The following is a 12,500-nucleotide window of genomic DNA, read 5'->3' as shown; positions in this document are numbered from 1 at the left end:
TTGGGGTTGCGGATCAGCTTGTCCAGCATGTTGACGATCTGTCCAAACTTTGGCCGGTCGGCCCTCTCTCGCTGCCAGCAGTCCAGCATGAGCTGGTGGAGCGCCACGGGGCAGTCCATGGGCGGGGGCAGCCGATAGCCCTCGTCAATAGCCTTGATCACCTAAGAGGAGATCAGTGCTGCTGTAAGTCACTCTGTTGTCAGCAAATTGCAGCAGTTTGATTACAGACACCCCCCCCCCTAATTTTATTTCCATAGCTTGATTTCCAGGCACCTTACTTTAGGCATTTAGACCGCACATTCAGCTATTCATAAATTAAATTATTCATCATTACTGCTACTAGAATAGTGAATTGAATGTGTAATAATAAAATGAAATATGTTGCTTGTGTGTTATCACCCCTGTAGGTTATCTGACTACATAACCAAGTTAAAATGATGAAGCATCTCTCAGCTGTTTTCAAATGTTTGACAGTACACATGCAACTGGGAGTTATACCTCGAGCTCCACTCTTCCAACGTAATTCAAGCTGTATATAATTTATGTTTGCCTGCATGTAATCCAGTTTTCTCCAGACTTACGTCTTGGTTACTCATGTCCCAGTATGGTCGCTCGCCATACGACATCACTTCCCACATGACGATGCCGTAGCTCCACACGTCGCTGGCAGAGGTGAACTTCCTGTAAGCGATGGCCTCTGGGGCCGTCCAGCGGATTGGGATCTTCCCTCCCTGTAATTGAAAGATGGGCTGATTAATGAAAGCTGACAAAGCCGACAAGTAAGGTGACACACAGACCACAGAATTAGTGGGAAACACGCCTGCAACGCACACTCACCCTGGTGGTGTACGCAGCCTCGGGGTCGTCCTCCAGTACTCGTGACATGCCGAAGTCAGACACCTTGCACACCAGGTTGCTGTTGACCAGGATGTTGCGAGCCGCCAGGTCGCGGTGAACGTAGCTCATGTCTGACAGGTACTTCATGCCCGACGCGATGCCGCGCAGGATGCCGACCAGCTGGATCACCGTGAAGCGACCGTCGTTTTTCTGCACAAAAAAAGTAAAGGGAAATGTTTAAATCACATCATTTCACAGCCATTTTAAATGTTATGGAATTTGATGGCACATTTTTCACTTTTTCACAATATTGTAATAAAACCGAGACGGTTGGGACATGATTTATAACACACTATAGGACGCTGTAATGTAGCTGTATTAAAATATTAAAAACTTATATTACAGCTTAGATTTTTTTGCAAATTTAATTGTTTATTAATAGACTTTTTTTCTTACTTTTGACCGTTTATACACATGGATGGCTGGGTGATATGAAATCTACTATCCTGATATGTCATTTTATATATAGATAACAACAGAAATCACTATATAACATGTTCACTGGTCATTCAATAAATGAACAGTCTAAATGAAATATTCACCTGATTGTTCTAGTATATTCCTGTGTGAATTTAATAAGTAACAATTAATACGTTTTTTTATCATTTTATGAAGAACTTTGGTGCAAATAATTTTAATATATTTCACATTAGCTTTTTGGAAGTTAGCAGGTGCTATATACAATATATGTGCTATGTATTTTTATCTTGATGTGTAATGTAATTCCAATATGACTCCACTGAAACATGATAAATGATCATACTGAATTATTCCCCGGCCCTTTACAGACAAAGTGTATCAGTGTATTGAAAAAGGAAATCATGTATTCATAGTATGCATATAAAAATGTAGTAAATAGTATATAAAGTACATTATAATGTAGCAAAGTTCTTCACAAAAACATGAATATACAAACGTCCTTATGTCCGCTTACTACCACCATTGTGCAACAAGTTGGTGTTGCAATATAATTAATGCCAACTCAACTAATACTACATGTTCGTTTTTAATGTCCTCATGTTTTGCTCTGTCACTATCTATATTCATGCGTTGTCCAAAAACCCAAAGTGTAGTGAACCCTGGAATCACAGAGGTGGAACCTCCTTGTCGGAAAATAAAAGTGAGTCAATCGAGGGGTTGATGAAGATTAGGGCGAATGTTTTCCAACAAACGCTTGTAATTTAGGGGGATGACATTACGCAGATAAGACGGGGATCGGCACGCTACAGTCGTATCGCATGCTAACACACATGTGCGCAGACAGACACGCATGACTGACCCTCAGGAATGCATCCAGAGATCCGTTTTCCATGTACTCTGTGATAATCATCACCGGCTTACCTAGAGAGAGAGAGAGAGTGAGAGAGAGAGAGAGAGAGAGAGAGAGAGAGAGAGAGAGAGAGAGAGGGAGAGAGGGAGGGAGTGAGCGAGAGAATGAGAGGCAGATGATTATGGAGGTAAACGATGCACATCACAGCCCGACACAGCAGGGAGGTTCTCGAGGGAATGTGTGTGTGTGTGTGTGTGTGTGTGTGTGTGTGTGTGTGTCTGTGTGTGTGTGTGTGTGTGTGTGTGTGTGTGTGAGTGTGAGTGTGTGTTAGGACATCCATCTCTGTCCCGTAGTGATTTAATTAGCTCAGCGTTACGGTTGCCCTGACGTCCCTCTTTTTTCCCTGCACATGCAAAGGCATCTTCACTAAAACTCAACACCACTACACACACACACACACACACACACACACACACACACACACACATACACACACATTCCATCTTGTGTTTATGCAAATATGAACTGAAGTTGGATGCATTATACAAAGTCTTATCACAGTCGGTCACCCAGGATCCCTCTGACTCGCTATTTATGTCACTCACTGTCCCTTTGCCCTCTTTGTCCTCTGCCAATTTTTGCCGCATCTGTCACTCTCCTGCTAACTCCTCTCTGATGCTTTTTTTCCCCCCTCACTCTCTTTCCCCTCCGATCCCCACCACTCCTCTCTGGCCTCTTTCACCCCATCCCTCTGCCATCCCCTCCGCGTCTCTCTTGGGGAAGCGTCTGTGTCTTTATCTGAGCCAGGGCAGGCGGTTGGGAGGGTGGACATTCCCTGGTGGGTCTCTGTCTGTCTTTGTCTCTTAGGATGAGGGGGAAGGATAGCAGTCATGAGGAGAGAGAAAGTGAGGGAGGGGGGAAAAGGAAAGGAAAGGAGCCTTGTTTTTGTCCCAAAATGGCAGCAAGCTGGTGCCTAACCAGCCATGGCAACACATGCTGAAAAGTGCTGCCACCAGATCCTCCTAGAACAGCGCTGCTCTTTGCGCTCCATTTCAAGTGGCACAGTTAAGGTTGACTTAAAAGCTCATTGTGTTGAAGAGAAATGCTGACTTAAAACCTAACGCCTAGAGGGGAGGTAGTGTGAAACCTCCAGCAGAATGCCTAAAGCAGCAGAGAGCCAGGCTAAGCGGGTGGCAGCTGAGGTCTTGAAGGTGAAGTTCCTCCACTCCACAGCAGGCTCTCGCCATGCCAGGAGGCCATTAGTCACGGCCTAACCCGCCGCGTGATTGGCACTCCATTAATTATGGAGCGCTCCAGCGATGCCCCGAAAAGAGGAAGTAGAGTTAAAGTTGGGGGAGACTGGGGGCCCTCTTTGTCAGCCATCTTTGTTCCCTTTGTTGCTTGCCTCTGCCCCGGGGCCGACGGTGATTGACAGCTCCCCAATCAAGTCTGAGGAGCGTCTGACCTGCGACCTTAAACTCTCGCCTTCCCAGCCCCGCCCTCTTCCTCCCTTCCCATTTGCATGTTAATTCCTTGTTTACTGAATACGCCCTGCCGCCTTTGGCAATGAACTCCGGGCAAGGGCCCCACCAGTGGGCAGATTATCACCTGCCAACAAAACAGGGGAAGGGAAAAAACTGCAACCGCGGGACAATATTGGGGGAGCGTTCCTCCAGGGGCCCTGGCATTTTGCAGCGAACAAAGATTTGACTTTTAAACGCAGATCTTTTTTTTAAATTAGCACTTACTTTATGGAAATCAGCTGTTAAACATATCCCGTCTCATTTCGGGCTTTAACGGAGACTGAATTTTAATTACACACTAGCATGGTAGAGGCATTAAATCTATACAGACTTCAAGATGGTGGACTAGAGCCAGCAATCCTTTGGGATTTTTGCACATTTATGTATTTTCAGTGTCTATTTGGAGTTCCTCTATAATTAATAAGGCTTAATTGGGTCTGTTGGACATGCCAGCACACTGAGGCCAGATTGAGAATTCCTTTTAAACTTGATTGTAATGGAGAGGGGAGTGCAATTCAAATAATGGATTTTTAATAGATTCCACTGACACGCTCAAGTGTGAAGGACTAATTTGCCCAAACCTTGTGTCAGGCTCTCAAAAAGTAAGAGTGGATGGAGGTGGAGCGGGAGTTATCGTGTTGATCTTCTTGTGTTGGCTCACACTCCTTTCATGTCGGCTCCTGTCACTGCTGCATAGCTCATCTGCTTCCCCTTCATCTCCCTCGCTCTGTCTCACTCCGTCTCTTTCTTTTTTCAGCCTTCGGTTCAGGAGTTCTACCAACCTCCATTTTCTCTCTCTGTCATTGCCACTGTTGTTCTCTGTCTTTCCCCTAATCCATCAGCGTCCTCCCTGTGTCTTTCTCTCTGCATCTCTATTTGCACCTTCCCTGTCTGCTGCTTGTCTCCAATGTATTTCCCTTCCTCCTGTCCATCTGTCCGCCCTTTCTCTCTTCCTCGCTCTGTCTCGGCGAGGTCTGAGAGGTCATCCAGCGTGGTGAGAGCTGTGATAGGTGATAAGCAATTCTGCCTGTGCTGCTGTTCACTTTCAGCTCCAACTTGGCTAGTGTGTGTGTGTGTGTGTGTGTGTGTGTGTGTGTACAACAGTGGGAGAGACGGTGTTATCTAGCACAGATAGGCCCAGGCTGTCGTGTCACGACACATTAAGACACTTCATCCATCTAACCCCAGCCAAACTGGCCATCAGCAATGGTAACACTCCCGCACACATGCATGCAATCAAAGGGGCACGGATGCCGGCATCTGCTGACAAGACATCGGACCATGTGTACACACACACACACACACAACCACTTTTAGGCAAACAAATAACACTGGGGGAAGGTGTAAAAGGTAGGGAGAAACAGAGAGATGAAGTGGAGAGAGCGCCAAGGGCAGAAGGAGGGAGATCTTGGCCGGTGTTTTGTGGCCGCGCAGCAGCAGATAGAGGAGGGATAGGGTATCACTCCCTAACCCCAAACACATTTACAGCTGACACCATGATTAATGAGCGTGGTGCTTCGCTACAGGGCCTGTTCTTGGACCCATTAGACCCCCTCCCAACTGCCCAGCTACCTCTAACTCCATCGCCCCCACTCCACCAATTGTGGACAACTTCCATCTGGACAAAGCCCACCAGGGGATACCCAGGATAAGATGTCCAGACAACACACGTGCACAAATAAAAAAACATATATGTATGAATGCAGGTATCCTAAAACAGATTCAACACGAGCAGCCTTCTAAGAAAAGGCCCCATAAACGTCCACCTCTGCTAGTAAAGATTAGTTTGTCCCTACACTAAGCCTTTTCCAAAGTCACCCATGGTTTATGGTGGGACAGCATAAACGAATGTCCTTTTTGTGTTATTGTAATATAAAAGTAATTGGTTGTGTAAATGTGTATTATTGCAACTTCCTGTAGCAATTTAATTCCTCCCAAATAGTTTGAGTTTTCTTGAATAGTGAAAAAATGTATGCATTAAAATCATGTTTTTCCTGTCAGTTGGAATTGAAATTCAACAATTCTCAACACACTTTTGTGTGCAAACAAAATCAAATGCAGGACTTACATTTGGTGACCACGCCCTCTAGGTGAATGATGTTGGGGTGGTCAAACTGGCCCATGATGCTGGCCTCGGACAGGAAGTCCCTCCTCTGTTTGTCTGTGTAGCCGGCCTTTAGCGTCTTGATGGCGACGCAGATCTCCCGCTTGCCCGGCATCTTCAGGCGGCCGCTACAGACCTCGCCAAACTCCCCTGGAAAACACACAAATTGTGGAATGATGATACACAAGCACTCTGATACTACAGCGCGCAGGCTATAAATCACATGAAGAAGGGGTTAGAAGGGGTCTACTTTAAACATTGATCAGGGTCTCTAATCCCCCACTCCCCTCCTCCCCCCCACCCACTGGAGCAGAGAGAGAGGGGAAATGGATATTGATTCTTTCTCTTTATTATTTTGTCATTGGATGACTTTTCTCTGGCCACAGGAATAGAACGGACAGCCTTTTTAGTCTCCTTTTTTAGTCGTTGACCTCTCTGGAGGCATACCGAATGTTATTGTCTGAGAAAACGATGTTTTTTATTCACGAGGAGTGCTTATGAGAGCATACACAGCCACTCAGAGACGTGAATCATTGAGAAAGGTATGCTGGCTGCAGAATATCTGCATGCAAGGAATACCAAATATACGATTATCCCATTAGGTGGATGCTTTTATCCAAAGTGTGTTACATTATGCCATAATGCGAAGGCGCCCCCGAAACACTGCATTTATAATAACGGATGAAAAATGACAGAATCCATTGAAAGTCATTGGATTAAGAACAAAAAAGTAGCTTCTCACCAATGCCGATCACTTTTTCAATCTTGATGCAGGAAGCGTCGATCTCTTTGGCGAACTCACGCACGGCTTGGTTCGGGTCTTCGTAGGTAAACGGGTCAACGTATATTCTCACCCCTAAAGAAAGAAGTTTGGGAAAGAAGGAAGGAAGCAAAAAAAAGAAAGGGGTAAAAAAAAAATGAAGGTTAATTCATTCCGGCAAGTACGCTCCATCTGTTCTTTATTTCCATCATGCTGCAGGCTACACCGCCTTCCTCTGTGGACCCTCCTCCTCCTCCTCCTTTCTTCTCTCCATACCTCACTTCACACTCTCACACTCTCACTACACTGCTTTTCATGTCACTATGGCCGACTCTGACTCTGACGGATCTCATTGACTTGATATTTTTTTTTGTGGGACGCAAATAACAACGTTGATGACTTGATAATGAGGTGTGTGGAGAAAGTTAGGATGCAAGTACATTAACTTCAAAATAGCCCCCCCCCCCCCCCCCTTATTTTATGGGCTTCATTTGCGGTTAAGGGTGCATGCACATGAACACGACTGACAGCGCTAATGTTTTTCAATTATAGAGTGTGTAGGTGGTGAACGCTGACTGTGAGTTACCTTGATGTAAGTGCTTCTCCTCGTCAGAGTCCTGCTTGGCCTTGCTGTATTTACTCCTTCTGGGGGCAAAATAAGCAGGACGGTCAGTCACAGTGGCGACAGCACATGTCGCATTTCAAATGTCGGGGAGAATGTGTCGGGGAAAGAAAGCAAAGAAGAAGAACTACCTCAAACAAGTAAGTCATACAGTATAGAAATTATAGATCAGCATTTTTTAAATGCACTGTATTGATCTCAAAAGCCTCAAACTGCAGAAAACCTCAGAGAAGAAGAAGAATTACTTTATTTATCCCACAACGGGGAAATTGAATTTTTTCATTCTTATTATTAATCATGTTACACACACAGGCCCGAAATACACACATATGCACAGACAGGACCTATATACATGCAATTAAGGAGACATGTTAGAGCGACTGTCGCCCCGAGCAGTTGGGGGTACGGCGCTTTGCTCAACAGCACCTCGGCAGAGCCCAGGAGATGAACTGGCACCTCTCCAGCCACCAGTCCACGCTCCATACAGGGACTTGAACCAGCGACCCTACGGTTCCCAGCCATGTCACCTATGGACTGAGCTACTGCCACCCCCCGTTAGAGCATCTTGTGTTAAAAAAACTACAACAATATATGATAAAAAAATAATGGAACACAAGTGTCGGTTCAGTAAAGCAGATTTGAAGCCTCGGTCCCACTCAGACATCAATTCAATTATGTGAAGTGGCGACGCAATCACTGATTACTCATCAGACATTGATATTCTTGTTTGGTATTAATTATTCATTAAAGGGAGCTCATCGGACCGAAATTTGATTTTTTTATATTTGGTTTAGTGGCACTCATAATAATCGCTCTTTGTTATGATGACAAAAGCTTTTAAAGAATAGTTTGGCAATTATGGGAAATGCGCTCATTGGCTTCCTCACAGAGTGTTGGTTTAGAAGATTAATGCCACGCTCAGGTCTGTCTCTTAAATAGGAAGCTACAACTCTGATAAGGTTAGCTTAGTTTAGTATAAAGACTGGAAGCAGGGGGAAAGCCTGGCTTCCTACAAATACCTTTAAATCTCACTTATTAACATGTTGCTTCTCATCTGTTTAACGGTCAAAAAAGAGCAAAATGTAATATTTTATTCCCAAAATGTATTTGTTTAGGATTTAAATTAGCTTATTCCTTGACCAAGTAATACTGATCTAATAGCACAATGAGTACTTTTGATACTTTAAATATATTTTTCTGAACATTTACCCGTAATGTGGTACTTTTCCATTACTTTAAGTCAAAAGTATCCCATGGCACTGAAGGTTTCTGAAGGGCACTGGGCATATAGCAGCAAATCAATCCTAGAGAAGATGCACTTAAATCCCTCAGGCAGCCTTGACACCTGTGCTTATATTGACGTGCTGGGTCAGTGGCGGAAATGACCAGATGTGTGAGACATTGTCCCTGCTCTGTGGTTGTGTAATGATGGTAAACGGCTACGTGATTACAGTCCCTCCCCACAATCACAGGATGGCCGCGGCAGCACAATGACAGTGGCCGTCACCATGCATATAAAAAAGGCTGAGACAACCACCTGCTTGGCTGGGGAGAGAGGCAATCACATGGAAAAAAGAGGACACACACACACACACACACACACACACACACACACACACACAATCAACAGCCCCCTTCGCTCCCCATCATTCTCAACAGCAATACACATCCCATATAAAGAGGCACACTCACACATAAAGGGATCAACGAATGCCTGTAAAAGGCAAACGCACACAGACGTGCAGGAATCAACACATAAAGCATTAACACTGCCCTTCCCCCAGTGCCACCACACACATAACATAATACTTTTTTCACATTAGGATATAAACCCCAACACACACACACGCACACAGATAGAGGGAGCGTGGTTAACACCCTGAGGTGAGGCAGCCCCATCTGCATGTAATCCCATCTGTGTGGTGGTGCTTTGTCCTGCTCGCTGGTTAACACCCTGAGATTGGGTCACTGCAAATCCACCTGATGCCTCTCTTGCTCACTCTCTCTCTATTCTATCTCCTACTTTTCATTGCCCGCTTATCTCATTGTGCACCCTCCTATCCCTCTCCCTCTCTCTTTCTCTCTCTCATCCTCTCCAAGGCGGTCAGCAGGGTGCAGAGGGAGAAAATAACTAGCGGACGGGTTTACAGCCTTACAGCGATAGAGGGGGGACGGATGCAGAGGACAGGGAGCGAGGGGTCACTGATTGCATCTCTTCAGCTGTCGGAGCTGTCAATCACGTCTCCGGTGTGGCGAGTCATCACTCATCCGCGAGCGTGATGCACACTCAACTGTGTGGCTCAGCGTGTGTGTGTGTGTTTCGTGTGTGTTTGTGTTTTGTCGAGTGACGTCTATCTCCTGACAGCTACTTTTCCTCCTCGCTAAGCAAGACATCCTTCACCAGGGAGGGAAAGAGGGACGGACAGAAAACAGAAGGGGACCAGAGGGATAGGGCTCACCTTCGGCTGATGACAAAAGCGCTGATGAGGATGAGGAGTAGGACCACACTGCCCACCACAGACACCAGTAACACTGTGGAGTTGGCGCCATCGCCGATAATGGGAGCTGGAACTGAGGAAAAAGGGAGGCAAGATGGGAGGAATGAAGAGGAGGGGGGGTGAAGAGAAAAGAGGGGGGGTTGGGATAGAAACAAAGAGCAAAGTCAATATCACTGTGCTCGATCGAGTCGCGCACGTGAAAGAGCCTGTGTGTATTCTGTCAAAGTCATTGACCCCCCCTCACACTTCCTCCCAGTGTTTCTCTTCCTATTCCACTGAGACAATGCCAGCTCATTAGCATGTGTGCTTGACCATGTCATTATCATGCGCTGCCGTCTCTATCTGCATTACAAAGGGGACACCTGGACTTTAACTGCATCCCTTTAACCCTCTAAATCATAATCTAGTATTCATAGTTAATATCTTAGACATAGAATAGAATTTACTGGAGGAGGGAAGGAAGGAAATAATAAGATATGTTGAGAAGTTTAGTTAAGTTTAGGTTTGTTTGATTGACCTGGATCTCACACCAGCTAGTTGGACCAGTCCCAGCCTGGTCCTGGTCCTGGTCCAGTCCCAGCCTGGTCAGATGCGTACATGAACTGATGAAGCGTCTTGGATGAGAGGTGAAACGTCTTCCTAGACAAATCACCAAGTCCAGTTGCTTTTGACTGAAATTGCTTTGAGGATAATGGGAACTTTGGGTTTTAACAATTTTTGAGAGTGCATTTTAACAGCCTGGGGCAACTATTTGTAATGTTTCCAATGGGCCTTAAAAGGCTAATTTGAACAGTCTACACACGTAATTGCTGTTACTATTGTCATCCTAAGATTTATACAGTTTTGGAGTGAACACTTATTATGTTGCTTTAGAATGATAACATTTAAGGCTGCTAACAAGAAGCAAAAAGCAGCCTCAGGAGCCACTAAAAGTATCAGAAATGGTATCATTCTTCAAAAACTCATGTAGGTTGAACCGTAGCTGGCTCACCCACTGAGATTCACTGCAACTTGAATAATGGGAGTTACTGAAGTTGCCAGTCAGGTGCTGGAGCACAATATCATTTATCTTTTATAGACGACAGCTATTCTGATTAACGACTCCACGATGAAAAGAGACAAACTCATAAAAGATGCCATCATTGTGATAGAGCTGGCATCGAGCCCTCGGGCTCTGTAGGGCGCTGACGTCATCACATTAGGTTGAGCAGGAGGGGCTGAACTCACCGGAGTTGGTCATGAACTCAAACGGGCCGCTGAATTCCCCGTAGCCGGCCGCCGTGCGAGCGCGCACGTGGAACACGTAGGAAGTGAGGGGGGTGAGACCCTTAATGTCAGTGTTCCTCGACGAGGTTTTTATGATTCTGTAGCTTCTTTCATTTTGGTCCTGAGGATGACAGATGGTGAGACAGAGAAAGAAAGAGATCAATCACATGTGGGTTTTCTTCCAGTCTGTTTAAACATTTTGCTACGTTGGACATTCATCAGCAGGAACTACATCACCCGCGGGACCCCTCACCTTCTCATAGTACTTGACCTCGTACTCCAGGATGACCCCGTTGGCTCTATCCGGTGGCTGCCAGGCCAGTGAGATGGTGTGTCTTGTGATATCCTTCGCCTGGATGGAAGTCACTGGAGAGGGAGCTAGTGAGATGATCAAAGAAGAACAGAAAAAAACTATTTTAACCGACTGCTTCCTCCCAGCTCTCCATGTTATTTCAGCCTTTGAGACACCAAGTCTGTTTTGTGTTGCTCTTAACTCTTTGCTTCAGCTGAGAAAGTTAAACCGCGGGCCAGGCCGCAAGGCAATTACTTCCATTTGTCTTTGAATTTGGCTTCCATTCAAAATCGTAGGCGTTGCCGAGCTGTATGGCCACACAGCTCAATTGCCCGAGCTACAGTGTATGGCAACACTCTACTTCTGAACTAATGGTTGGCATCAATAATAGTGATCCAATTTCCCCCCCGGCTGACGCCAGCATATCGGGCACTTTTCTTTCAAGCTGGCAAAATAACGTCTAACTTCATTTTGCAGATACCCAGGTCACCCTGGGAAACCTTGTGCTGCTACAGAGTCCGCCCCGGAAAGCTCAAAATGAGCTCAACGCCTTTCGCTTTTTTTTTGTCTTCAAGAGAGCAAATCAATTGGTTTTCATTAAAGCTCCAGTGAGCGATCTTATCTCAAGTCCTTTCTGCCGCCGCTGATAATGAGGCCATATTTCAAACAGCCGTGCTATCTGCGTTCAGACGCCTTTAACATGTGAAGGTTAAAGCACAGATAATGGCTTACACTCGTCCCCTCCCACCAGTGTGTCACTGCTGCACAAATCAAACCTCTATCTTCAGGGAGCGTGACAACACTAAAATTGGGTCATACACACTCTTGACGCTACAAAGAGAAATCCATAGGCGTAAGAGAGATAGTGTAAAGAGTGAAGCACTCGTGCACAGATTGAGTTTTGAGCGGAGAAGATGATGCATTGTGGTGCAGGTGGAGTTATAGACCAAGGAACAATAGCTCACACGGATGAACACACAACTGGGGTATGAAAAAAAGGCATGCATACGCACACACACACACACACACACACATACACATCTAAAGCCTTAGAGGGGTCTTCTATCTACAAAGTCCACAGGTTCTTAAATCCCCTCTCACATTTGACAGTAGTACCTTCAACAACCGGACATCATCAGTCATTACAGAGCCAGAACAAAGCACAGCGGAACTATATTCACTGATCTGCAGGTAGCGTTTCATTGTGGGTCTGTCCTTACAAGTTCACAAGGACTAAAACTTTGACCTCTGGTCCTCAGTGATACTGT

The 12,500-nt window shown here is 45.6% G+C and overlaps 1 protein-coding gene across 1 annotated transcript in view; it reads right to left on the bottom strand.

Moving 5' to 3' along the window:
- The window catches only part of LOC310947469 (ephrin type-A receptor 4), a 57,149-nt gene that overhangs the window by 8,424 nt on the left and 36,225 nt on the right, over window positions 1–12,500 (bottom strand). The window contains exons 6-15 of the mRNA XM_083914257.1: window positions 11,194–11,318; window positions 10,902–11,061; window positions 9,636–9,747; window positions 7,141–7,199; window positions 6,537–6,650; window positions 5,759–5,944; window positions 2,177–2,238; window positions 838–1,047; window positions 582–731; window positions 1–161 (exon numbers count right to left, since the gene is read on the bottom strand). The exon at window positions 1–161 is cut by the window's left edge and continues 36 nt beyond it. Of these exons, the coding sequence (XP_083770383.1) occupies window positions 1–161; window positions 582–731; window positions 838–1,047; window positions 2,177–2,238; window positions 5,759–5,944; window positions 6,537–6,650; window positions 7,141–7,199; window positions 9,636–9,747; window positions 10,902–11,061; window positions 11,194–11,318 (1,339 nt within the window). The remainder of the gene's footprint in view (window positions 162–581; window positions 732–837; window positions 1,048–2,176; window positions 2,239–5,758; window positions 5,945–6,536; window positions 6,651–7,140; window positions 7,200–9,635; window positions 9,748–10,901; window positions 11,062–11,193; window positions 11,319–12,500) is intronic.

The sequence above is a fragment of the Echiichthys vipera genome (assembly GCF_963691815.1).
Source record: "Echiichthys vipera genome assembly, chromosome: 5".
NCBI lineage: Eukaryota > Metazoa > Chordata > Actinopteri > Perciformes > Trachinidae > Echiichthys > Echiichthys vipera.
This window is presented reverse-complemented; position numbering and strand designations above follow the sequence as displayed.